Raw genomic sequence first — 27,143 nt, 5'->3', positions numbered from 1 at the left:
TTTTGTCTGAGTGAGTGAGGCAGGACTGAGAAGCAGGCAGGCCCCCGGAGCTGTGGATGTGAGCTAGAGGAGAGTTCTGTGGTGTCAGCCATGCTCACGCCCCCTGAGCTGTCTGGTCGATGGGCAATCTCTGCAGGTTGCTGCCCCGGGCAAAGGGCACTGGGGGGTGGGGGGCAGCACCAGAATAGAGGGGGGCAGCACCTGCCCTTCCCGGCCCTGGACCCACACCTCCACTGGCAAAATTCACATGAGGAGTGAGCCCTTAGTCTTCCAGCGAAATCCAAGGACATGGTCCCTTTGTTAGGACTACCGGGAAAAAAAAAAAATCATGTGGAATATTTTACCCCAGGCTGAGGGAGGGTGCAGATTTCGTAAGCCAGTCTCTGGGCAGCCCAGAGGAAAGGGAGCTTAACGTAGGTGCAATCCCACGGGCTTAGGAGGTTCTTGAAGAGGGTTGGAAGACAGGGAACGCTTAGACAGTGACATGGTATTGCCAGAAAGAAAGGCAGAGAACTCCGTCTGGATGGCAGCATCCCTAGCACCTGGCCTCCAGCTCAAGCCACTCACCTGTGCTCTTGGGGAGCAGCATTTTGGAGTCAATAGAGCTCACTTTGAATCCTGCCTTAGTAACTACTAGCTCTTGGTCCTAGGGTTAGTTACTCAGCCCTGTGAGTCTTGAGGGGCTCCTGTTGACATAAGAGGTAGACAGATATCGCATGATCATGGAACACCTGGCCACCTGATCCTGGAGGCCACCATTCATTCAGGCCAATGGCTGTGGTGGCGCTAGTGGTAAAGAATCCGCCTGCCAATGCAGGAGACTCAAGAGACACGGGTTTGATCCCTGGATCAGGAAGATCCCCTGGAGAAGGAAATGGCAACCCACTCCAGTAATCTTGCCTGGAGAATCCCGTGGACAGAGGAGCCTGCTGGTCCATGGGGCCGCAAAGAGTCGTATATGACTGACGTGACTGAGCACACACATGGCCATTACTCTTTGGAGCTTTAGCTTTTTTAGCCTTCTCAGAATAGGCCTGTATTTGGCTATGGTCCCCACTTTGTCCCCAGGCACATGACTCTGTTGTCCATGGAGGCTTCCCTTCAGATCCCCCCTGCATTCTCTCTTTGGGCCATCGTTGCCCAGGTCAAGGGGGCTGTGAGCTGCCTGCTCCCATTCAGCCAGCCTGCCCCTCTCCCAGCACAAGGGCATGTGGCCAGGTTGGAGCACAGAGCACTGCCTCGCCCCAGGGAGTGTATGCTGTGCTTCCCTCTCCCGGTTAGGAGAGCCGATCTGTTCAGCCTTGCTTACCCTTGGGCTCAGCTGCTGGAGGACTGTGTCCATATAGTTTAGCAGGCAGCACAGGTGATAAAAGAACTCGGGGGTGGTCAGTGCATTGAAGTTGAAGTCCCAATAACTCTATGACATCTGACGAGTCACTTGACTTCTCCCTGCCTCTGCTTCCGTATCTATTCAGGCTTCAGCCATCTGTCGCCTACTACGTGCCGGCACTGACATTCTAGGATTCTGCACGCCTTCTATTTTCATGCCCAGGGAGGGAGTGATTCTCTGGGCTCAGACGTTGCATTTTCACAGCGTGCAGAGTGCCTGGCACCTTTGAAAATAGGATGGCTGCCCCCAGATGTCGAGGAATTGTCTGAGAGCTTCTTGGGGGACTGTTGGCCCAGAGATGCTTGGGGAACATGGAGCAAGTCTTAGCATCATTGCCCGGAAGGACAGGCTGTCTTCCCACCTCACACCTCCCTGCTGTGGTGGCGGCTGGTGGCTGGCACATCTGGCAGCCAGATGGAAATCCCCAGCAGAGCCAGGCTCTGGGAGGAGCCCGCGTGAGAGTGGGTCTGTGAAGACTCCATGTGACGGAAACCAGGCAGAGAGAAGCAAATCGTGTGGGTTATGGGGTGCTGATCTGACCCCCACCAAGACCCTCACCCTCCTGTTCCTGGCCATATCCAGGACCCATCACAGGGGCCAGCAGGTCATCCAACTGGGTCTCATATTTGATATTGTCTCCCTGGGAATGAAAGAAGCAGACAGGCTTCCCTCCACTCAAAGCTTGTGTCCTGTTACTGACCATACTGCTCATGGTAGTTACAAGAGAATGTTATAAATCCTGTCCCTACCATGGGATGAGGACAGCCATTTCTCACCTGTATTTGTGCCTTAAAGCATCACTCTGTCAAACACAGACATATAAAATATTCCCCAATTTTATAATCTCGTTTATGACATTTCTTAATTATTTTTGACCTATTAGGAATTTTAAAACACATAATTGGCTAGGATTTTGGTAATTTTAACAGCGTCTTGTCTTTTTGTTTTTCCCCCCACCCCATTAGATTCAAACAGTGACGAAGAAAGTCCTGGTGACCCCCCCATCAGACGAGGACAGCAATGCCACCGACGCTGTCCTCTCGCTGTTGAACGAGACTGTGACAGAAGCTCCGGAGGAGACCCAGGTGGTGATCAAGAAGGGCCTGGAGTTCAAGGATGGCATGAATGTCTTAGGTGAGTACCCTTGTCTTCATTGCCTTGCGGGAGAAACCTCTGCCGGGGCCACGTGGCCGGCCTTTCCCGCAGTGCAGCACCCGGGCCTCCCGGTGTCCTTCTCAGAAAGCCAGTCGCCCTGCTGTCCTGTAGGTGGAGCAAGAGGCTTTCTCTGGGGAGTGATTTGAGGGTAACTGGGACTGAGAGTTGAGATGAAGGGCAAGGGAGAAAGCTGGAGCAATACCACGCGGGGGTGTGGGCACTGCAGTCCGAGAAGGAGAAGGGGCTGACGCTCACGGGGCACTTCCCCCGACTTTCTGCCTGGTGTTGGCCAGTCACTTGCTCTGACTCTCCATTTCATGAGGTTACACTTCCAAGTCTTTCATTTCTTTCTTTTCTAGCCACCCTTGTGTGAGTCCCAAGACTGTGTAGGCATAGGAGCTGTCCCGCCCCAGTCCTCACAGTCTGTAAATGAAGGCAGTGCTTTTAGAAGTGGAAAATGTTGGCATTGGTGCTTAAAGGAGCTTCTCAAAAGGAGAAGCTTTTGTTTTAACTTTCTGGGATTCCAGGGAGCCCTTTCTCCAAGTGTGGAACCTTCTGAGCATGCCATCACAGGGGTTCTTTTTTTTTTTTTTTTTTCATTTATTTTTATTAGTTGGAGGCTAATTACTTTACAATATTGTAGTGGTTTTTGCCATACATTGACATGCGCAGGGGTTCTTGGACTCTGCAGTTAGACCAGTTTGGATCCTGTTTGCATCCCTTATGGACCATCCACTGATTATCTAACTGTGGACAGATTCCTCTATGTCTCAAGATTCATCTGTAAAGTGGGCATGGAGTTGGCATTTCTCTTGTAGATCGTTCTGAGGATTCAGTGAGATTGTGCACATGGGCACAGCAGTACGTGCCGTGAGCTTTTCACGTGAGCTACTCTCATCATTAAAGGTGAGCTGCTCAGTAGAAAAAACCCATAGAAGATACTCCTATCATGGGGATGACTCTAGTTTGCTCAGTTTACTCCCCACCCACCCCCTGGGTCCGTTCTCCCCACCATAACCCAGTCCACTGCTAGAGTGGTGTCCCCAAGCCAAGACAGAGGGGCATTTGGTCATAAGGTACAGAAATGGGAAATCTATGTGGAAGAAATATGCTGATCCATGCAGAGTGAGCTTTCTAAGGATTTGAATGAGAGCTCTTTAGAAAAGATTGAGCTCACTTTGTCATCTAGGAGATCAAATGCCCTTGTCTCTTTGGTAGGGGTGTCAGATAAAATACAGGGTGCCCATTTCACATGAATTTCAGGGCTTCCCTGGTGGCTCAGATAGTAAAGTGTCTGCCTGCAATGCGGGAGACCTGGGTTCCATCTCTGGGTCAGAAAGATTTCCTGGAGAAAGAAAAGGCAACCCACTCCAGTATTCTTGCCTGGGAAGTTCCATGGATGGAGAAGCCTGGTGGGCTGCAATCCATGGGGTTGCAAAGATTCAGACACGACTAAGCAACTTCACTTTCACTTTTCACTTTCAGATAAACAACAGATGATGTTAAAGGGTTATGTCCCAAATATTGCACCAGATTTACTTGTATTTAAAAAATGCATTCCTTATCTGAAATTCAGATTTTACCTGGGAGTCCTTTTTTTATTTTTCTAAATTTGGTAACCGTACTCCTTACTCATCCAGAATGGTTGACTCAGCAAGATTGCCCCACCGCTAAAAGGTGTCTTTTTCTTTGACCTGACAGGAAGTGAGAGTGAGGGAAGAGATAAGCAGACCAGGTTGCCAGGCAACAGAAGATCAATAAATATTGTTGACAATCAGTGGGAGGCGAGAGGAGGAAGGAGAAAGTGGGAGAGTTCCTCTGAGGAGGAGGATTTGCAAACACCCTCTGCATCCAACCTTGAGTGGCTCTTCTTTGCCAGTGTCCAGATACCTGTGACCTTTCAGGCATTCCCAACTCCCCTTGTCCCCCCACAGCCCACGGTCAATGTGGCCCCACCGTTTTGTACTGTGGCCATGAGTAATGGGGTCAGGGCTCTGGAGTGAATCATTCAGAATACTTTTTGTGGTCATTTCCAGGGTCTTGGTGGATTCTGGGAAGTCACATGACCTTTGGTTGTATTGGGGAGTTTCACCACCATTCAGGACTTGCTCAACCCCAGTGACCAAGTCTAAGAGGGCTTTGTTCAAATGAAACACTGGTTGTTCCAGAGAGTGAGTTCAATGAGGCAGTGTTTACAGAGGGAAATGACAGGCTGGCCATGGGTTTCTAAGTGCAGACTGAGGCCCTGGAAAGCTAAGGGAAGTTAAACTGTTGAGAAACTTCCCATTTACAAATCATGGCTGAAATAAGGTTCTTTCCATGGTCTTCCAAGGCAGAGATGGTGGCTTTTTTTTTTTTTGGTTTTGGTTTGTTTTTTGGCTTTGGAAAGTCCCGAGGATCAAGCATTGCAATAGTGAAGATAAAAACTCCGCTTCCAGCCTCCCACTTCTTTGAAGACTCATTTCTCTACTCCCCAAACCTCCAGACTACTCTGGGCTTCACTTCAATTCAATCCCAACCACTTAAGTCAACTCCTGTGAGAGATTGCTTCTTTTAACATCTCTCTCTCTTATACTCATGGAGATGGACACTTTCTGCTGACCCTGCCAGGGATGCTATTTTATCCTAGTTCTTTGGGACCTTGAGACCTTGGGCATTTTCTCTTAAAATTTCCAGATGGAATTAACCACATGACACTAACTATTCTCAGCCATGATATTCACAGATTATCACTCACCACACACCTAGAAAACTCCTCTCTGTGGGCTTGAGATGAGCCTAAATTTGATTTTCTCTATTACTGCAGAACTAGGTCACTCTAATTCTAGGTCACACTAATTCTCATTAAGCCTTTGTGTTTATGGCCAAAACTGACTTGTAAGTCACTAGTTAATCTTTCTGGCTAAGAGCTAAAAAGGGGAAATATTAAATATAATGGATTAAGAATTTCAGTGCAAGTGCTAGATTGTTTTTGCTGAAGAAGAGAGGGTCCAGCAAAGGATAGTTGAACAATCTGGGTTGATATGTACTTGGTATGAGAAGTGAATCGTTTTGGTAACTATGGAAAAGGCAAATTCAGAAGTTTGGACAGAAAGAATTTTCCCCTAAAAGAATCAAATCATAATGCTATAATTTACCTTGATATGGCTCAGGACTGTGGGCATAAGTGGACACTATAGGAAACTGGGTATAATAGGGAGGGACTGGAAATAAAGTCTGCCAACATGGGACAGAGCAGGTGTAAGGAAGAGGAAGGGGAGAGAGGGAAGAGTGGATGGCCCATACTGCAGGGCAGAAAAAAAGTCAGATGGGCAAGCAAGGGCCTGTTGCCAAGGGGACAATGACATTGACTTATAGTCCATGAAAGTCATTAGCATTGGAGCACCAAGACTGGCAGTTACAGATTGGTAGCTGGGCACATGGTGACTGGTTATCAGAAGTCCAGAGACACCGCCCCCCACCACAGTCAGTATGGGGACATCTGTTAGCCATGGAGTGCACCCCAGACCTGGGGGAGTCTGAGTGAGACTCCAGGGTGAGATGCTGAGGAAGAGGGGTGGAGGGAGTGATGGCAGAGAGAATTTTCTGGGGAGAGAAAAGCTGGGTCTTGCCTTGGAGGAACTAATGTATCAGACAGGTTTCCAGGACAGATACTCAGAGAATGAGGCAAAGGCAACACAGAAATAAGATCCAAGGTTGGCTGTTGGTCTTGGTCCAGGACTTAGTGCAATTTGATGCTGACATCAAGAGGTGGGGACGGGGTTCCTCAGACCCTCCTGGCCTGGGATTAGATCGACCCTGGGAGCTGGGGTGTGGCTGCACTTAGATGGAAGTCAAGTGACATCAAGTAAAAAGAGAAGAGGGCCAAGGGCTAGGAAGTAACAAAGAGTATATTCTAGTTTTATGATCCTGAAAAAAAACACACACACACACACACAATAAAAAAGAAAGTATTCTAACCGTTTGGACCATGGAAAAAAATGATGATGAATTAATAAATAACAGGTTAAATCCAAACAAACTGGGTCATCTGGGGTTTCCCAGCTGTTTTGGATTTCTCATTGCTTTCCCTTTGATTTTTCAAGATTTCTTCCTCCTTCTCAAATTAGCAATAGAAAAATAATTTCATGTTTAGGATTTCCCTAGAGTGAAACATATACCAACCATGCATTAATTTGGGATAACACCAAACTAATATAGACATAACCCTGGCAGAGACTGAATTGGCTAATTGATCTCTACTCTTCTAATATTGGCTCCAAAGTTTGCATGATAATCCCCAAGTCCCAACAAGCCTTCCTTCATTAATCTATGTACTAATGGAACCTGCTTACACATGACTTCATAAGTGAGGGGGAGAGAGAGAGAAGAGAGTACTTTAGTTTGGAATGAAAATGAATTCATTTTCTCCAAGGAACTAACCTGCTTACAGTTCAACTTGCTCATGTGGAAAATATTCAGGAAAGCCATAGTTATGCAGGGGAAAGGTATTTTCAGTGTGGGACATAATACTTCTGTCTTTTAATGCTTAATTCATAGGATAGCTGGTAGTGAGAATGTGGCTGCATACACAGGGGATGGTTACAAACAAGAAGAAAACACATATTTTATCATTTGTCCTTTTGTGTCCTGTGATTCACCCAACAGGTCTGATAGGGTTTTTCATTGCTTTTGGCATTGCCATGGGGAAGATGGGCGAGCAGGCCAAGTTGATGGTGGAATTCTTCAACATTTTGAATGAAATTGTAATGAAGTTAGTGATCATGATCATGTGGTAAGTGGATCTGTTCTTACATCATTGTGGTGGGGGTGTGAGGTGGTCTTGGGGTCTTCAAAGGACCCTGGACCCTCCTAGCAGGAAAGAGTGAGCAGGCATGAATCAAGGAAAGATTTCTCTGGAAAGACTTTGAAAAAGGAATGGAAATCTCTTTTTTGAAACTTTCCATAGAAAATGGGCAGGAAAACTATATAGCCTGTGGGCCAGATCTTACCTGCCATTTGTTTTGTGTGACCTATGAGTTAAGAATGGGTTCTATGTTTTTATTTTGCTGGAAAAAAAAATCCAGAATAGTAATATTCACAACACATGGTTATGCAAAATTCATATTCAGTGCCCGTAAATAGTTTTGTTGGGACCCAGCCTACCTATTTGCTCACGTATTGTTTAGGGTTTCTTTTGTGCTAAAAGACAGAGTTGAGTAGTTATGACCAAGACTGTGTAGACTGCAAAGCCTAAAAAGTTTACTGTTTGACCCCTTACATAAAAAGTTCACCTATCTCTGCCCTGGAGGAAAAGAACACACGCATACACACAAAACCAAAAAACCAAAAACCAGACAAGCTGGGAATATCAATCAGTAATCGTGATTCTGAGCAATATCAGGATACACTACACTAAGACAGGGCCAAGATCTCAGGGATGTGGCATGACCCAGGGTGTGTGGAAGAATCACTTCTCCAGTATTCTGGTGTCCAAAATGAAATGCCTCTTCAGTCTGGGTTCTCATGACTCATACATAAAATAAGTAAATAAATACATAAAACAGGCCGTTCTCAGGCTGTGCAAGAAAAAGTGCCATCACCCAGGATTAAGTGCTCTTGGAAATCTGGTTCCACCCTCTAGTTTTATAGCAGAGAAAACTGTGGTCCAGAGACACTAAATCTTGCTTCTTTAACATTGTCATGATCACCATGATCTTTATGGCTCTCCTTTTATCTGCCAAGAGTCATGAGAGTGCTTCATACCTCTCAAGTGTAATCCCTACAACCCTGCAAAGATGGTGTTATGGTTCCCATTTGATAGAAAAGGCAATGGGAAAAGGTTCATGGAGGTGAATTAACTTGCCTAAGATGATATAGCCAGGAAGAAGAAGAGCTGGTGTTATACTGACATCAAAGTCTGTGGTGTGTACGTGGGTGGGGTTTTGTTGTTGTTTGAATCATGTGAGTGGTATTGTCTCCACTTCATCTCATGTGTGTTTATGGTCAGTGGTTCTGAAGTCTAGGGCAGCCCAGGAGAGCATAAGCTTCTCCTTCACAAGGGATCTGTGTCACTTCCAGTTACTGGAAATTTCTTGTGTTCAGTATCTACCAGATAGAATGATTTTTACATGTATGCATTTCAGATCCCTATGATGGTCCTGTATGCCTTCCTGGGAATAAAGTAAAACCACTCTTAGACCAAACAGCATGTGTGTTCTGTTTGCCACGGAAATTCTGGATTACAGATTCCCTCACTCTGCCTGCTCCAGTCCCCCACGCCTGCCTCCCCAATCCTCCTCCACTTTCCTTCCCCTGAAATTCCACCTGTTTCATCTCTTCTTCCTTTTCTTGGCCCTGACTTCCCACCTTACACGGGCAAAATCTGTTCTCAACTTGTATTTTATCACCAAGCACAGCGATGTGCCGGTAGTAAATTCCTACTAAAACTTTAGGAACAAGTGGGCTAGCTGAAAGCCCCAGGGTCTCAGATCAAGAAGATGTTCCTCATGATTTCATGAACCATATTCAGTAGTTCTGGTCTGTTCTGATCATTGCTTTATTGACTTTGGAAACACAGAAAAGATTCTCATGCAATAGTGTGTTCTTTTCAATTATTGTATTGATTCTTCAACTTCCCAGGCAAGGCTAGATTTCTAAATATTTCTTTTGTGTGAAGATTTAACGTCACTCACAATTTCATGCTGTAAAAATATTTTAAAATATCTTTTAAGGACTTCTCTGGTGGTCCAGTGGTTAAGGCACCGTGCTTCCAATGCAGAGGGCATAGGTTCAATCCCTGGTTGGGGAACTAAGATCCCACATTGTACAGCCAAAAAAAATAGTCTTTTGAATCCATTCTGAGCTTGCTGAGAGTTTAATAAATGGTAATATGCAAAGCTTCCTCCAGCCCAGCATTTCTCATGATGTACTCTGCATATAAGTTAAATAAGCAGGGTGACAATATACAACCTTGACATACTCCTTTTCCTATTTGGAACCAGTCTGTTGGTCCATGTCCAGTTCTGACTGTTGCTTCCTGACCTGCATACAGGTTTCTCAGGAGGCAGGTCAGGTGGTCTGGTATTCCCATCTCCTTCAGATTTTTCCACAGTTTCTTGTGATCCACACAGTCAAAGGCTTTGGGTCCGTCTAGTCAAAGCCATGGTTTTTCCAGTAGTCATTTATGTATGTGAGAGTTGGACTATAAAGAAAGCTGAGCACCAAAGAATTGATGCTTTTGAACTGTGGTGTTGGAGAAGACTCTTGAGAGTCCCTTGGACTGCAAGGAGATCCAACCAGTCCATCCTAAAGGAGATCAGTCCTGGGTGTTCATTGGAGGGACTGATGTTGAAGCTGAAACTCCAATACTTTGGCCACCTGATGCGAAGAGCTGACTCATTAGAAAAGACCCTGATGCTGGGAAAGATAGAAGGCAGGAGGAGAAGGGGATGACAGAGGATGAGATGGTTAGATGGCATCGGCGACTCAATGGACATGGGTTTGGGTGGACTCCGGCAGTTGGTGATGGACAGGGAGGCCTGGCGTACTGCGATTCATGGGGTTGCAAAGAGTCGGACATGACTGAGTGACTGAACTGAACTGAATATGCAAAGCAGAACAGGCCTCTTAGTTTTAAACATTAAAGATCTGCCTTTACTTCCTAGAATTCCTAGCAAAGTGAGCACCCTCACTGTAAATATGCAGCTCTGTTTTCTTTACTCTGATGCCAATGATGTGGGTTATATATGAAAATTCCTTCCTTCATCCATGCCAGTGTCATTTCCACTGAGCCCTTGAAGCAGAAGGAATCTTCTAGGAAATCAAATGAGTCATGGGATAAAGTGTAGCCTCCCTTCTCCCCAGGGATGGAGTGGCTGTGGATCAAAATGTTTCCTCTTCACTGAAACCAAAACTCCTAAAGATTTAGCATCATATCCCAGGCGATGAAGAGCAATTGTGAGTCAGGAGCAAGGCCTATGGAATGGTTTCTGACAGCTGTTTGGTTACCGCATCCAGCCCAACAGTCTGGAGGGTGTAATATGACATGAGATATCAATCCTACATATTTATTTCATTCTTCAGCTGCCTTGCCAGCAATTGATAATGATGTGTATAAGAAGGTTCTGGATAAAGCAGCCAACCACATCTTAACTGACACCCTCAAAGCTTAAATCATCAGAGTTCTTTTGTAGTCTTCTCTATGCGATAGTAAGAATAGTAATCTTAGTTAAAAAGCAACCTAGTGCTGCCATATGACCCTACAATCCCCCTCCTGGCCATATACCCCCCAAAAACATGATCTGATAGGATACATGCACCCCAATGTTCATTGCAGCACTGTTTACAGTAGCCAAGACATAGAAGCAACTTAAATGTCCACTGACAGGTGAATGAGCAAAGAAGATATGGTTCATATATACAGTGGAATATGAGCCATCAAGGAGAATGAAATAATGCCATATGTAGTAATATGGATGGATCTAGGGATTGTCATGCTGAGTGAAGTAAGTCAGACAGAAAGGGAGAAATATCATATGACATTCCTTATATTTGGAATCTAAAAAGAAATGATATGATTGAACTTATTTACAAAACAGAAACAGATTCACAGCCTTAGAGAATGAACTTATGGTTCCCAGGGGGAAGAATGGGGGCAAGAGATGGTTAGAGACTTTGGGACAGACATGTACACATTATTGTATTTAAAATGAATAACCAACAAGGTCCTACTGTATACACAAGGAACTCTTCTCAATGTTATGTGGCAGCCTGGATGGGAGGGGAGTTTACAGGAGAATGGATACATGTATATGTATGGTTGAGTCCCTTTGCTGTCTATCTGAAACTGTCACAACATTGCTAATCGGCTATACTCTGATGTAAAATAAAAAGTTGTTTAAAAATGTTAGAAAAGAGTAGTAATAATAGCACAAGGCATCATTGAGGAGATTGCTATTAATCTAACAATGCTAGTGTGTGATGTGTTAGTCACTCAGTTGTGTCCAACTCTTTGTGACCCCGTGGACTGTAGCCTGCCAGGCGCCTGTCCATGGGATTTCTCAGGCAAGAATAATGGAGTGGATTGCCATTTTCTTCTCCAGGGCATCTTCCAACCCAGGGATGGAACCCATGTCTTCTGCATTGCAAGCAGTTTCATTACTATCTGAGCCATTAGGATGTTAAATTATAACAGAATTATTAAATTCTGCTATATGTTCAGCACTTTTTCAATTACTCTCCTGTATCTATTATTGAGAAAGTAATAATTGTTATGATTATTATTTTAGGTCATAACTAAGATTTTCCAAATTCCTGCTACATGCCTAATACTGTTCAATTATTTTACATGCATTGACTCTTTTATTTGTCACAGTAAGACCTAGTGAAGGTGCTTCACTCAATATGCCAGCAAAGCTGGAAAACTCAGCAGTGACCACAGGACTGGGAAAGGTCAGTTTTCATTCCAATCCCAAAGAACGGCAATGCCAAAGAATGTTCAAACTACTGCACAATTGCACTCATCTAGCAGAGTAATGCTCAAAATTCTCCAAGCCAGGCTTTAACAGTACATGAACCGTGAACTTCCAGACATTCAAGCTGAATTTAGAAAAGGAAGAGGAACCAGAGATCAAATTGCCAACATCCACTGGATCATCAAAAAAGTGAGAGAGTTCAAGAAAAACATCTACTTCTGCTTTATTGACTATACCAAAACCTTTGACTGTGTGGATCACAACAAACTGTGGAAAATTCTTAAAGAGATGGGAATACCTGACCTGCCTCTTGAGAAATCTGTATGCTGGTCAAGAAGCAGCAGTTAGAACTGGACATGGAACAACAGACTGGTTCCAAATCGGGAAAGGAGTATGTCAAGGCTGTATATTGTCACCCTGCTTATTTAACTTATATGCAGAGTACATCATGAGAAATGCCAGGCTGGATGAAGCACAAGCTGGAATCAAGATTGCTGGGAGAAATATCAGTAACCTCATAGACACAGATAACACCACCCTTATGGCAGAAAGTGAAGAAGAACTGAAGAACCACTTGATGAAAGTGAAAGAGGAGAGTGAAAAAGTTGACTTAAAACTCAACATTCAGAAAACTAAGATGATGGCATCTGGTCCCATCACTTCATGGAAATAGATGGGGAAACATTGCAAACAGTGAGAGACTTTATTTTTGGGGGCTCCAAAATCACTACAGATGGTGAATGCAGCCATGAAATTAAAAGATGCTTGCTCCTTTGAAGAAAAGCTATGACCATCCTAGACAGCACATTAAAAAGCAGAGACATTACTTTACCAACAAAGGTCCGTCTAGTCAAAGCTATGGTTTTTCCAGTAGTCATGTATGGATGTGAGAGTTGGACTATAAAGAAAGCTGAGTACAGAAGAATTGATGCTTTTGAACTATGTTCAAAATTGTTGGAGAAGACTCTTGAGACTCCCTTCGACTGTAAGGAGATCCAACCAGTCCACCCTAAAGGAAATCAGTCCTGAATATTCATTGGAAGGACTGATGCTGAAGCTGAAACTCCAATACTTTGGCCACCTGATGCAAAGAACTAACTCATTTGAAGAGACCCTTAGGCTGGGAAAGATTGAAGGCAGGAAGAGAAGGGGACAATAGAGGATGAGATGACTGGATGGCATCATGGACACGATGGACATGAGTTTGAGTAGGCTCTGGGAGTTGGTGATGGACAGGGAAGCCTAGCATGCTGCAGTCTGTGGGGTCACAAAGAGTCAGACACAACTGAGTGAACTGAAGACCTAGCAAAAATAGGTACTTTGGTGAGCCTCATTTTCTAGATGAGAAAACCATGCACATTGGTTAGCTTGCCCAGTGTTGCATGGCCTTAGTAATGGGAATTTAGAGAAGTGTTATTAAACTCAACTTCTATCTGAACCTGGGGTCCTCCTCTTATGAACTGAGTGACGTTAGACAAGTTAGATACACTCTACAGTCCTCATCTTGACCTGTGAGATGGATTGATCATAGAATCCACATCATAGGGTTGCTTTGAGAATTGAGTGAAATTGTGACAAATAGTTGTGGAGCAGTTCCTGTGTGCTGGGACCTGTCTAAGCATTTTGTATGAACCTGTATTGTCATTAGGGCTTCCCTGGTGGCTCAGGGGTCTTCTCTTGTGGCTCAGCCGGTACAGAATCTGCCTGCAAGGTGGGAGACCTGGGTTCGATCCCTGAGTTGGGAAGATCCCCTGGAGAAGGGAAAGGCTACCCACTCTAGTGTTCTGGCCTGAAGAATTCCATGGACTGTATAGTCTCAGTTCAGTTCACTGTATAGTCTATAGGGTCACAAAGAGTCAGGCATGACTGAGCGACTTTCTCTTAACTGGTAGCCCAGCAGTAAGAATCTGTCTGCAGGAGGCACAGGAGATGCGGGTCCAATTCCTGGATCAGGAAGATCCTCTGGAGGAGGGCATGGCAACCCACTCCAGTATTCTTGCCTGGAGAATCCCAGGGACAGAGGAGCCTGGTGGGCTATAGTCCATGGGTGGCAAAGAGTTAGACATAACTGAAGTGACTTAGCACGCTTGCAGGCACAATATTGTTATTATATTGTAATTACCATTATTATCAATTCAATCCATAAGCTTTGTTTCTCTGTGCTCATGAATTCCTTAAGAAGCCTGCAAAGCCCTCTGAATCACCTAAAAGAAAGAAAGAAAAACTCTTAATTTTGTTGTGATTTTCATATCCTCATTTTTTGCAGAGTGCTTTAAAACTTTTTTTTTCCAAAATCTGCAAAACATATAGAAAGTAAAACTTTTCATAATCTCACCACCATAGAAACATAAAGTAAGAAGTGAAATCTCTCCTCACTGTTTCAATTCTCCCTCTCAGTTAACCCACTACCACCACCATCCATCCACCCCCAATCCACCCAACCACCCATCCATCCATTCATTCTTTCACTTCCAAAATACTTTTGAGCATGTCTTCTCTGCCAACAACGTTAGGCACTAGTGATATAATGGAGCCTGGAACTGACTTTCACTCTATCCTGATAAAAAGTTCTAACCCCCATATGGTAACTCTCAGCAAAAGTGACTTTTTGGATAGCTAGAAACTCTCCCTAAGTAAAATGGGAAAATGGAGATTTGTGTTTCTTCCTTACCCCGAATACGGACAGTACCTTGGGTAATTTTTGGAATGTTCATCTTTATTGACAAGCTCTTCCAACTCTTGAGTTCTCTTGAAATCTGCCCCAAACTGGTAGACCGGTGTTGTTATTGGCAACGTGTGGGACAGAACCACAGTGACTTCAGGGCAGGACTGAGAAAGTCCCTTCACTTACCTCTATCCACTCCAAGCATCTGGCCCACCATCTGTCCTGTCCTTGAAAGTCCCCAGTTAATCATTTTAGTGGGTTAAAACTGGAAGCCTTGAATAAGTTGCAGCTAAATAAAGGAAATGGTTTCCAAAGACTAACCATGGAATATCTGTATTTCAGCCATTGCAGATCAGATTTTGTTGCTGAAAACACTGATTTCTAAACATGTCAGAATGACCTGGGGGACTTGTTTGAGGTATAAATGCCCCAAGGCTAGCTCTAGGAAATTCTAACTCAGTCGGTATGTGGTGGGTTCAGGGAATCCATGTTGTTTCGGGCAGGCCAGGTGATTTGGAGCCTGGAGTCTGTGGTTACATGGACTGAGATCAGCGTATATTAGTGCTGTGGATGAGCCTGTTTGTGGATTAGAGAGCAGACCTTGGTGAGAACCTTAAGATAACAAGAACTGAGGTGTGAAGTGGGCGGAGGAAGGAAAGAGTGATGCAACAGTAAGAAAAAGATGCCACAGACCAGTCCTGGATGAATCAATGGTTTTGAAAATGCTGCCCAGAGCTGAGGATACAGCCAGTTTCAGGGCAGCATGGGAGCCTTTCCCTCCCCCCAACTCTGTAGTCATATCCTTCTGATTTAGAAACTGCTGGGCATCACTTGGCTTTAGAAACCTCACAAGAGTTCTCAGCCTCTTCATGCACTTTGGTTTATGGCTTTGGTTGTTTGCTTCATCACTTTAAGTGGTGATCTTGAGCGCTTACTCATAAAATCATCTGTAGTTGGGTGGCAGTAGCCTGTGAGATACCTTGAAAGTGAAAGTCACTCAGTCGTGTCTGACTCTTTGTAACCCCACGGACTGTAGCCTGCCAGGCTCCTCTGTCCTTGAATTCTCCAGGCCAGAATACTGGAGTGGGTAGCCCTTTCCCTTCTCCAGGGGATCTTCCCAACCCAGGGATCCAACCCATGTCTCCGGCATTGCAGGCTGATTCCTTACCAGCTGAGCCACCAAGGAAGCCTTAGAAAGTCTCTTTAACTCAGACTTGACTCATTCAGCATGGTGATGAGGGGACATGGAGTAGATGTGTGGAAACAGAACATGCAAGGGACTCCTGTGTCGGGAGTATTCCCCCATGGCTCAGTGGGTAAAGAATCTGCTAGCAATGCAGGAGACACAAGAGCTGTGGGTTCAGTCCCTGGGTTGGGAAGATCCCCTGAAGGAGGAAATAGGAACCCACTGCAGTATTCTCACCTGAAAAATTCCATGGACAGAGGAGCCTGGCATGCTACAGTTCACAGGGTCGAAAAGAGTCAAACTTGATTGAATGGCTAAGCACGCACACCTGTGTCAGCAATCAGAGAACTAATGGTCCTAACAGGGATTGGCGGGGGGCAGGACTTCTGACAGTGTGTGCATATATGCAAGTTCAAAAATGTAATCACAGACTTCCCTGGTGGACCAGTAATTAGGATTTCGCCTTCCAATGCCAGAGGTGCAGGTTTGATCCCCAGTCGGAGAGCTAAGATCCCACATGCCTTGTGGCCAACAAGCCAAGGCATAAAACAGAAGCAGTATTGTGACACATTAAGTAAAGACTTAAAAAAAGAACACCCCAATTCTCACAGCAATCCCATGAGGTTGTAGTTAACCTCTCTAAGCCTTGACCTGCACATCTGTAAAATGGAAGTAAGTCACCAACCAAGGTCATAGAGCTGGTAAATGGCTGGAGAGGCTCCATGTCTTGTGTAATTGTGCATATGACTCTTCTCTACTCCTCATGGCTTTGCTTTAACCCAGGAAGTGCTTGCTTGCTCCAAACACAACTGATAGGAAAAAACCCACCAAATCCGCTCACTGTCCTTGTCTTTTTTCTGACCCCCCTCCCTCAGCTGGGAGCCTGACTTCATTTGCCCCACAGTCTTTCTTTCAAATATATTCATAATTCTTAATAAGGTAGCAGTGTTCCCACAGACATGTTCATTTCAGTCAGAAGTGTCACAGGCTGAACAACTTCATGCTCCAACGCCAACAGGTTAAGCAGTGGAAAAAGGGGTGTTGCCAAACATGTAAAAAGTATACCCAAGGTGAGAGAGAAAGAACATGGTTGGCTGAATGGAGTGAGGACAACAGTAGATTGTTTCCAAGCATTCTATAAAATAATAATAATATAGAAATAGAAAATAAGTTTACTTTAGGATAGATTGGTAGGTGGCAAATTGTTAGCTTCTGTACAAAAAGCTACAACTGCTCCTTCAAGGAAGTGGTTTGGTGGGTAGAGGTGAAAACCCCCAGTGGTAGAGTTTCACAGATCTGAGATTATTCTCCTCCTCCTCTTTCCTGGTTTCATGATCTTGGGCCAGTTATTTAACTTTTCCAAACCTCAATTTCCTCATTTGCCAAACAGCCATAAAGAGACCTTGGTTTTAGGGTTGTGGTAAGAATTAAATATGTGGATCTCCCCCCATAATGCTTGAAATACGATGAGTGGCAGCCAGCATTCTTGTTGGAGTAAGTAGGGAAAGAAACACTTGGAAGTGATAAAATCACGTTTCTCTAAACATGCTCATTGGCTCGTATGATTTTCTTGTTTGGGCAGCTCTCTCTCTCTTTCTCTGTATTTTCTAGATTCCTTCCAAGCCAAAAACAAAGCACAATTTACAAACCCCAGTGTTCATAAATTGATGAAACTCGAATGAGTTTTCTGGGAAGCTCTAGATTTAGTCTCAATTTTCAAGAAAGGAGATATGGAATAGAGAAGTCAAACAAGATTATTAAAGATGTAACCTGGGTGTCTCTTAACTTTAAGCGTGGTGCTTACTGAAGAGGCAGTAAAACTTGTCTCCTCCAACCCTAAAAAATTACCTGAGTGGGATGGAAAGGGAGGTGGGAGGGGGGTTCAGGATGGGGAACACATGTAAATCCATAGCTGAGCCATGTCAATGTATGGCAAAAACCACTACAATATTGTAAAGTAATTAACCTCCAATTAATAAAAATAAATGAAAAAAAATTAGCTGAGCAACAAAGTTTATCTCGGGGTTTTTCATCAGAGCAGGAGCCACTGGGACCATAGGAAAGATTTCAGATAATGTGGCTAGTCAGAAGCAAAATATAGTATGTATTGAGCCTCCTGGTCCTCTTTTGTAAACACTCTTTGTACAGAAATGTGCAGAGTTTTCCTCAGGGTGTGGTACCTAGGAGGGCCCAGGTTTTAAATTCTGAATCCCATCGCCAGCTCCTTCATGCTTTTTCTTTCCTGTTTTTCAGGTACTCTCCCCTGGGTATTGCCTGCCTAATCTGTGGGAAGATCATCGCAATCAAGGACTTAGAAGTGGTTGCTAGGCAACTGGGGATGTACATGATCACGGTGATTGTCGGCCTCATCATCCATGGGGGGATCTTCCTCCCCTTGATTTACTTTCTAGTGACCAGGAAAAACCCTTTCTCCTTTTTTGCTGGCATTTTCCAAGCTTGGATCACTGCCCTGGGTACCGCTTCCAGGTAGAGAACACCAGACATCACCATTTCTCTCTGCTCGCTCCTTTAACTTCTTTGCCACTCCCTTTTCAAAACCTCCCCATCACAATATTCAATGAGAACACTTTTCACATATTATTAAAATATTTTTGAAAGAGTAGAACTCTGTAGATTCTTGGCTCCGTTTAGGAACTTTTGATTTTTCTGATGAACTTTTTGCTGGTATGCCGCTGTCCTGGAACTATGATCTCATATAACATTTCCCAGGTGAATGCGTACTGTTCATCTCTAGGCATAATTTGCCAGATATAGCATTAAGGAAAAGTGTTAGTTGCTCAGTCATGTCTGATTCTTTATGACCCCATGGACTGTAGCCTGCCAGTCTCCTCTATCCATGGTATTCTCCAGGAGAATATTGGAGTTGGTAGCCATTCCCTTCTTTAAGAGATCTTCCCAACAGAGGGATCGAACCTGGGTCTCCCACATTGCAGGCAGATTCTTTATGATCTGAGTCTCCAGGGAAGCACATATAGTGTTAATTCAGCTTTAAATGTTTTCCAAAAGGGTGTAACAGGATGCTATTGTATTTAAGAAATCCTCTCATCTGTGATTTGAAAAATGCTATTACAGCATATTACTCTATTGAGTAATTTTTCAAGAATAAGAGAAAAAGATTTTGCAGGGTGAATGGTAGGTTAGATGAGATTTTTCAGGCAAGCCGGAAATCAGAGAAGTCTCTGAACCTGTAGTGGACTATTCAGTCCCATTGATTTTGAGGAAAGTCAGGTTGGTATTGATTTGACTTGACATTGACTAAGAGTTGGTTCCTTCTTCGTTACCTAGTTCCAGTGCCTCAGAAGCCAGCGAGGACTCCAGAGATATGCAGACAAAAAAAGCAAAAATCTCTTCTTCCTTGGATACCATTTTGGACTGAATTTAGCAAAAACAAACCAACAAATCAACAAAAACAAGTACATAAGAAACACCAAGCAATGTAGAATTTCCAAGACTAAGAGAGTTTTATTCTCTAAGCCTACAATATTTGCTTTTATTTCTGCACATGTATCCTTGGTTCCTGAAACCAAGACTGAGGCCATAAAGCAGATGGCAGGGAGACAGACAAACTGCAACCCACAGCTCAGCGTTATCTTTGGAGTCACAGGTCGGCAGGTCTTTGTTACAGAGCCCATGACCATGCTCTGCCGGGGAGGCAGCTGCTCTGTGACACAGGGAAACTGCTGCTTCTAAACTACTGAGCAGACCATCATGTTTTTCTTAAGTTACATAGTAGGCCCGTAGTGGTGATACCTAGGAAGCCAAACTATATTTCCATCTTACAAATGAATGAGAAGTTTGGACTAGTAGAATGTAAGGTTTCAGAAAAAGTGAAAATATGTACAATCTGGGAGATCTAGATTCTGCATTTGGTTTCCCGAGATGAAGGAAAGCACTCCAAGATTTCCTTTTTCCTTCTTGGTCCTATAAACTTCTTATGGTTAAAGAGTTCTAGCCATAAAGATCCTGTCTTTTTAGTGAAAAAGTTAACTTTTTTCAAAAATAAAAACAATCAGGTTTAGTTTTATTTTTGTTTTCTGGTTATGAGCATGATGTTTTCTCATTATGAACAAGTTCAGACAGTGAATAAAAGTTTGGAGAAAAAACAGGCATCACTACTGATACCTCGTAGTAACATTTTGGTTAATCTTTACAATTATGTGCATGTCCAGTTCTTTTTATGTGCAGATATTGTACATTGCTAAAGTGAGTCAAGAAGATCCCTTGGATAAGGAAATGGCAACCCACTCCAGTATTCTTGCCTGGGAAATCCCATGGACAGAGGAGCCCGGCAGGCTACAGTCCATGGGGTTGCAAAAGAGTAGGACCACAACTTAGTGACTAAACCAAAAATAACAAAATTTTCACTGGTCAACATATCATAAGAGTTATGTTATGTCTATTAATATAGCTCTTACTATAACTATATTTCTATCACTATTATTTTTAAACTTCATAATAATATACTGTATGTACTATAATACAACCCTATCCCAAATGTACATTTAAGCCTTGTATATTGAATAGGGCTGTGACATGCATCCTTTTAAATACATCTCTGCAAGGATGTCTGATGATCCCTTCAGGATAAATTTCGAGTTTCTGAATCCGAAGGTAAGCACATTGATGGTTTTGAAGCATATCACCAGATTACAATTTGGAAAAGTATGTTAGTTTATGTCCCTACTAACTGGGGACATAAAAGCAGTCATTTTAACACTTTGCAAACCTATTGGTGAAAAGTGATCTCACTGAATTTGCGTCACTCTGATTCCTGGGGTGGGAAAACATCTTTTTATGTTCTTTTTGACCATCCTTCCCTTCCCTCCCCTGCCCTGCGAATTGTTTGTGAGTTGAATTTCCTGTTGCGGTATTTATCCTTTCCTGATTGGTTTTCAGTTCTCTTCATGTATAAAAATATCAACTCATGTATCATATGTTGCAAATAATGCCCCTCTTCACTTGATATTTGTCTTAAAAATTTACCGTGCTTTGTATCACTAACAGGTTTTAATTTGTGGAGCTTTCCCGGTGGCTCAGTGATAAAAAGAATCTCCCTGCAGTACAGGAAGCACAGGCTTGATCCCTGGGTCAGGAAGATTCCCTGGAGGAGGGCATGGCAACCCACTCCAGTATTCTTGCCTGGGAAGTTCCACGGACAGAGGAGCCTGGCGGGCTACAGTCCATAGTGTTGCAAAGAGTCGAACATGACTGAAGCGACGGAGCACAAAGTCATCAATGTTTTCCTTTAGTATTTAAAGTTTTGACTTTGCTTAGGAATATCTTTTCCACCAAAGATTATAAAATATTACTTTATATTTTCTTCCAATACTATTATGGTTTTGATATCTGTACTATCTCAAAATATTATATTTTCTTTTGAATGACTAGACAATTATCTTAATCTCTTTATACAACAAAGGTAAATCTTAAAATCATAGAGAAAACCCAAAATTATATTTAAGTCAAAGATAAATTCTTGGGTTATCTGACCAAGACAACAAACATTAGACTCATTTTTCCCCCTTACCTTGTATTTCGTTTGAAAAAAGAATATGGTTTTAATCTTTGGTTAAAATGTGGCTTTGCCTGGATGTAGAATTTCTTTTATTTTCTTTTTAAGGTCACTGTGGCAGGAGTCTTGTACTGAGAATTAACGCAGGGTTTCTTTTCCGCTATGACTACAAGGGAAAAGCCCCAGGGACAGCCAGTTAAATACACTTCCTACCTCCTCGGACCTTGGCCTGAATGGGACATAGAGGGGAGGGTTGGCCCCATTTTCTCAATAGGCACAGGGGCTGGTGTCAGGGCAGCCAGTTTGGGGTGGGGTGGCCTGGGACACATCTCTTTGCATCCCTCTGACTTCAGTGCCTGCTGTTAAAACTAATCTGGATAATCAAAAAAAGAAAAATCTCGAGTACCAGACAGTTATAATCAGCAACATTTGAAGAATGTCATATGACCATGGAGGCAGGAGCCAAAAAAAAACAATGTCAAAATGTTAGCCTGTCAATACAAGAAAGAGTTAAAATCCTCAAATCCCAATTTGGACTGATGGGGTGCATATGAATTTTTAATACACAAACCATATCCCCTAGTGGCAGTAAGAATATTTTCATGCCTCACCAATTGTGTTTGTTTGCTTGTTGTTTTCATTTTGCTTTATTGCTAGAATTAAAATTTATTTGGATTTAAAACATTTTTTACTGGAGTACAGAACTCTATTCAATACTGTGTAATGGCCTATAGGGCAAATTGATGGGTTTTAATTTAGTTCCAGATGCTGCTTTTTTCAAGTCACATTGTTTGATTGGAACAAAGAGCAACAGCTTTGTGGTGGCATTTCAGATTGTGCTTTGTCCTGCTTCTCTAAAGTGGACATAACTCTTGTCTCTCTTCTTGTCCCTTAGTGCTGGAACTTTGCCCGTCACCTTCCGCTGCTTGGAAGAAAATCTTGGGATTGATAAGCGTGTGACTAGATTTGTCCTGCCAGTCGGGGCAACCATTAACATGGATGGTACAGCCCTTTATGAAGCAGTGGCTGCCATCTTTATAGCCCAAATGAATGGCGTCGTCCTAGATGGAGGCCAGATTGTGACCGTAAGGTGAGTGAAGTGGGTTGGATAAAGCCCTGAAACAATCCTTTACCCTTTTGTCCCTTCCACACTAATTCCATTTCACAGAGGCCACTTCAGTTTCAGTTATCCGGGTAGAAGGATGGTGAAAGAAATAGAAGAGGAATTATTGGCAAGCTCAAAGGGAAGATTGGAAGAGGAATTAAGCAGGCTCACACTAATATCTTCTGTTTGTATTACCTATGTGAAATTGCTTCAGAAATTTGATATTAGTTGATTTTTAACCATCTTGTGATGTTCCAAGGCAGTTACTTCTATGTTTATTTAATAGATGAAGAAGCACAGGCTTTGGGAGCTTGGTAGTTTGTCCAAAGCTATAATACTGTCAGTAATGAGCCAGAAGGGCTGTCACTGGGACCAGTATCAACTGACTCTGGATCCAGTTTTTCTTAAAATATGCTCCCTTCAGCATTCCAGGGAATGACAGCATAACCGATAAAGTACTTGGAGAAAGAGATTCCTCAATACAGCACATAATGTTTTATTACAAATAAATAGTAGTTTTTTTTGTTTTTGCTAAAGCCATTTTACCTATTATTTATCATTTTTAAAAATTCAGAAAGAATACATTTCCAATATGTCATTAAAAACATATTGCTTCTCTGCAGACTTAAAGATCACACCTACTTGTATGTATTAACTTATCTAATCCTAACAACCATCCTAGGAGGTATGTACTTGTCTCAGTCAGCTCAGGCTGTGTAACAAAATACCACTGACTATTTGGCTCAAACAGAAGATGTTTATATCTTACAGTTCTGGAGGATGGGAAGTCCAAGATTAAGGTGCCAGTGGGTTCAGCTCCTGAAGAATGTCCTCTTCCAGGCTTGCAAATGACTGCCTTCTAGATGTTCACTCACGTGGCCTTACCTTGGTACCTGGAGAGAGACAGCAAGTTCTCTTATGTCTCCTCTTATGAGGGCACTAATCCCACCATGAGAACTCTGCCTTCATGACCAAGGCTCCATCTCCAAGTACCATCACATTGGAGATTAGGGCTTCAACAAATGAATTTTGGGAGGATGCACCTCAGTCTATAGCAGTACTGTAAAGGAGCCTCAATTTCAAATAATGGGACAATCATCACATCTTCTAGAGGTGGTTGAGAGCACTGTGGCTGATATGTAGCCACCTGGCAAAAAGTCTTAGCTACTAGTATTATTACTACTATTGATGCTTAATCAAATACCGTACTCCTAGCATATGACAGAAAAATGTGACGGTGATATAGTGAGTAACAGGATGTTACTTAGTGGAAAACATGCTTTACGTCAGATTATCAAACCTTCTAAGTCATGTCCTAACAGACTGTGTACAGGACTGCCAACCACCCTTGCTTTTAAATTCAAAGACAAACCAACCTCCCTCACTTTAAAATTCAAAGATGAATGGGGCTTTTTAATGTCTCTGAAGTCTCCCATTGATGAAGCAACCATGCTTCCCATCAAGCTCACATCACTGGATGAGAACTTGCAGATTGGACCAGGTGATTGAGATTGTGCTTGAATTATTTAAATTTATCCTTTATCTTAATAATGATAGTACTGAGAATTTTCACTGGACAAAGGATAAAGTTGGCCAAATATATTCAATACTGGTGGCCCTGGCAAGTTCAACTAAATCCGCTATGTTTGTAGACATCACAAGGGCTGTCTCTGGGAGACACCCCACCCCCCCATGGAATATATGTAGTTCATATACTCCATATGTAGTATATGTAATTAAGTAGTTTCCTGGCTACTACATAGTATATGTAGTATAGGTAGTTACAATTTAGTCAGAGAAAAATAGCCAAGTTTAGCTTCACTGCTGTGCTTCCAAGTACATTTCTCATCTTCTCATTTCCCTGCATGTAGCAGAACAGTGGCCAGGAATTCTCAGCAAATTTGTTAAGTCTTAGAGTTCAATGTGAGAAGGGATCAAGAGACATAAAAAGGCAGCGTGACATTGGAATCGAGCAGACGAGTGCTCAAATCCCAGCAGACCATGGACAAGCTGAGTGACCCTGAATTTCTCCACCCGTCCAGTTGGTGGTACAACCAGATGTACCTTGCAGGGTTACTGTGAGGTCCTGCTGTGATTAATGTGTGTGTGGTATTTTGTACAACATCCAAGAACCAGCCAGAGGAGTGAGCCAGAGGAGTGGAAGGACGTGGAAAGCGGGAAGGGATAAAGAGAGGGAAGATCTCGGCCCAGAGGTTATTGCAGGACATAGAGTTCCACAGATAACCCGTCTATGTTCGGGTCAGGGAATAACTGAGATGGAGGAACAGAAAGGGAACCAACTTTCAGGAAGATTTCTTTATAGATGTTTGTCTCACACAACCAAGGGGTAACAACGTGGCCACGGTACCCAGGGATGTGTAAGAGTGACTCATAAGGTTTTAAACAAAACAGCCTCGGCCAAGACCGTTGGAACTTGGGAAGTTCCCCTTCCCTCGTGTGTTCTGTCCATCTTGGGGAAATGGCTGAGAATTCCCACCTGCCAGCTCTCGGGACTTTAGGGAAGTTTTCATCGCAAAGCGGCCTCATCCTGCCCAGATTTCCCAATGAAAATAAAAATTCACATGTATTAGGGGGAGGGGAATTTGCAGTGCGCCAGCCTCTTCTAAGTGCTTAATTTCTGAGCTCCTGCATACTCCATGAATGAGAGCCCATTGTTACCTCTTGTTTTACAGATAAGGGAATCAAGGCACAAAGAGGTTAAGTAAGTTGCCCAAAGTCACGTGCTTAATAAGTGGCAGAATTGGGGTTTGAAGCTGGGTCGTTCAACTTGAGAACCTTCTCTGATAACCACTACTAATTACTCTCTCCTATGACCTAAGTGGATGCCCCCCACCCCCAAAAAATGGAGCTCTTTAAACTCTTACATCAGCTCCATATTGCTGGGGCAGGGTAAAAACAAAGATGGGTTCTAATCCCACCTAGGAGGAGTATCTGTTTTGTGACAAGCCTAAGTGGGGGGAGGATGGCAATATGGAAAAGCCAGTGCAAACCATAAAACCTCCTGGAAACTTTCTTTCCTCATGTGTAAGATTAGGTAAATTCAGATTCCTTTTGACTGTAATACCAGGGTTCTATACATGGACATACCAACTGGCAAACCAGTTTGGGAGTCTGATTCTTTGTTTGAAGCCAGAAGACCTACTGTAAAACCTCTATAAAAACTGTAAAAAAACAACAACAACAACTTTATATAACCACAGAGAAAGCAGCCCCCTTTTTCTTTTCAGCAGTCAGAAAAGCAAGTTCAGAATCCATATTTTCATAAACTGTCCATTCAGAAATGACAGCTTTTATAAATAGCATCCAAAATAGAGGGAGAAAAAGGTCACTGTCCTTTGCTGGACCACAGAGGCCCTCTGGTGTCTAGATGGGGTGCTTGAACCCTAGATTAAACTCGTTTCCAGAGACAACTTCAAAATGGCACTGGGTATGCCCTTGGCGCTCCTTGCAAAGCCAGGAATGAGATGTTTCAGGAGGAGGGTCTCCCACTGTTTTATTATCATTTCTTGGCACCCTCCTTCTGAATAGTGTATTTTCCAGCCCATGGTGAAATGTCCAGGCATCTAAAGCTTAATGTCATTTGGAATTCTGTCAATTTGTTTCCCCGATGTCCACTCAATTGAGTCTGGATATTTCCTATTCCGAGTTCTCATGTTAATGTTGGCAATGACCTCCTCAGACTCTTGCCACTTAGTCTAGAAGTCTCTGTTTCTCACAGAGACATAAAGACATCAGCAGAAATGAATGCAGTGGTGTTCCTGTGGAAGGATTAAGGGTGATTTGTTTTTCTTCTTTACTATTTCCTTGCCTGCATTTAGAGCCATGCTTACCTTATTTGAGCCCTGTGATCTATTTGGCGAATTGCATGTCATGATGGGGGCAAGACTCTGATCCATGAATTTGTAAGCTTCCATCAGGCTGAGCAAAATCCAAATAGACCATATTTCCTGGGTCTTGGTACTCCAGATTTCTCTATTTCTTGGGAGGAAAAGGGGATTTTATGATTGCTGGGAAAATTAGAGCTTAAAATTGCCTGCCAGTGATGGTTTTGGCAAGGCTACGTTCTCTTCCTTTGACCTGACCTTTTCTGTTCTCACAGCCTCACGGCCACGCTGGCCAGCGTTGGTGCAGCTAGTATTCCCAGTGCGGGGCTGGTCACCATGCTCCTCATTCTGACGGCTGTAGGCCTGCCGACCGAGGACATCAGCCTGCTGGTGGCTGTGGACTGGTTGCTGTAAGTGTCTGTGGGTGTGGTTCTGCTGGGAATGTGAATACCGCCACCCAAGGGTGGACAAGATGCAAGGTTGTGCCAAGATCTTCTTCACCAGTCCCCATGACAACTCTCTCATTTCCTCCCTCCTTTCTTCTCCCTAACATTTACTGAGTGCCACTTTGGGAACCAGAGAAGAAAAAGAATGTTTGAGGGCTTCAGAGTTTAGTGGAGGAAGCAAATTAATTAAAATACAAAGTTAAAAGCAAAGCTATAAGGGACCAATTACTGTGGAAGCATGCAGGGGATCTCAAAACTGAGTGAACGGATTAGACTGAGTGAACAAAGCACAAAGGAATATATACTGTATGATTCCATTTATGTGATGCTCTAGGAAAGATAATATGATCTCTAGCAGTAAAA

At 43.3% G+C, this 27,143-nt stretch overlaps 1 protein-coding gene across 3 annotated transcripts in view; it reads left to right on the top strand.

Moving 5' to 3' along the window:
* SLC1A2 (solute carrier family 1 member 2) overlaps positions 1–27,143 on the top strand; it is a 153,099-nt gene that overhangs the window by 106,184 nt on the left and 19,772 nt on the right. For all 3 annotated transcript variants that reach the window (XM_043482217.1, XM_043482219.1, XM_043482216.1), the window contains exons 5-9: positions 2,356–2,524; positions 7,193–7,319; positions 18,105–18,338; positions 22,280–22,474; positions 26,610–26,744. In XM_043482217.1, the coding sequence (XP_043338152.1) occupies positions 2,356–2,524; positions 7,193–7,319; positions 18,105–18,338; positions 22,280–22,474; positions 26,610–26,744 (860 nt within the window). The remainder of the gene's footprint in view (positions 1–2,355; positions 2,525–7,192; positions 7,320–18,104; positions 18,339–22,279; positions 22,475–26,609; positions 26,745–27,143) is intronic.

This window comes from Cervus canadensis, chromosome 11, assembly GCF_019320065.1.
Source record: "Cervus canadensis isolate Bull #8, Minnesota chromosome 11, ASM1932006v1, whole genome shotgun sequence".
NCBI lineage: Eukaryota > Metazoa > Chordata > Mammalia > Artiodactyla > Cervidae > Cervus > Cervus canadensis.
Note: the sequence above shows the minus strand (reverse complement) of the source record. Positions and strands in the feature narration are given on the sequence as shown.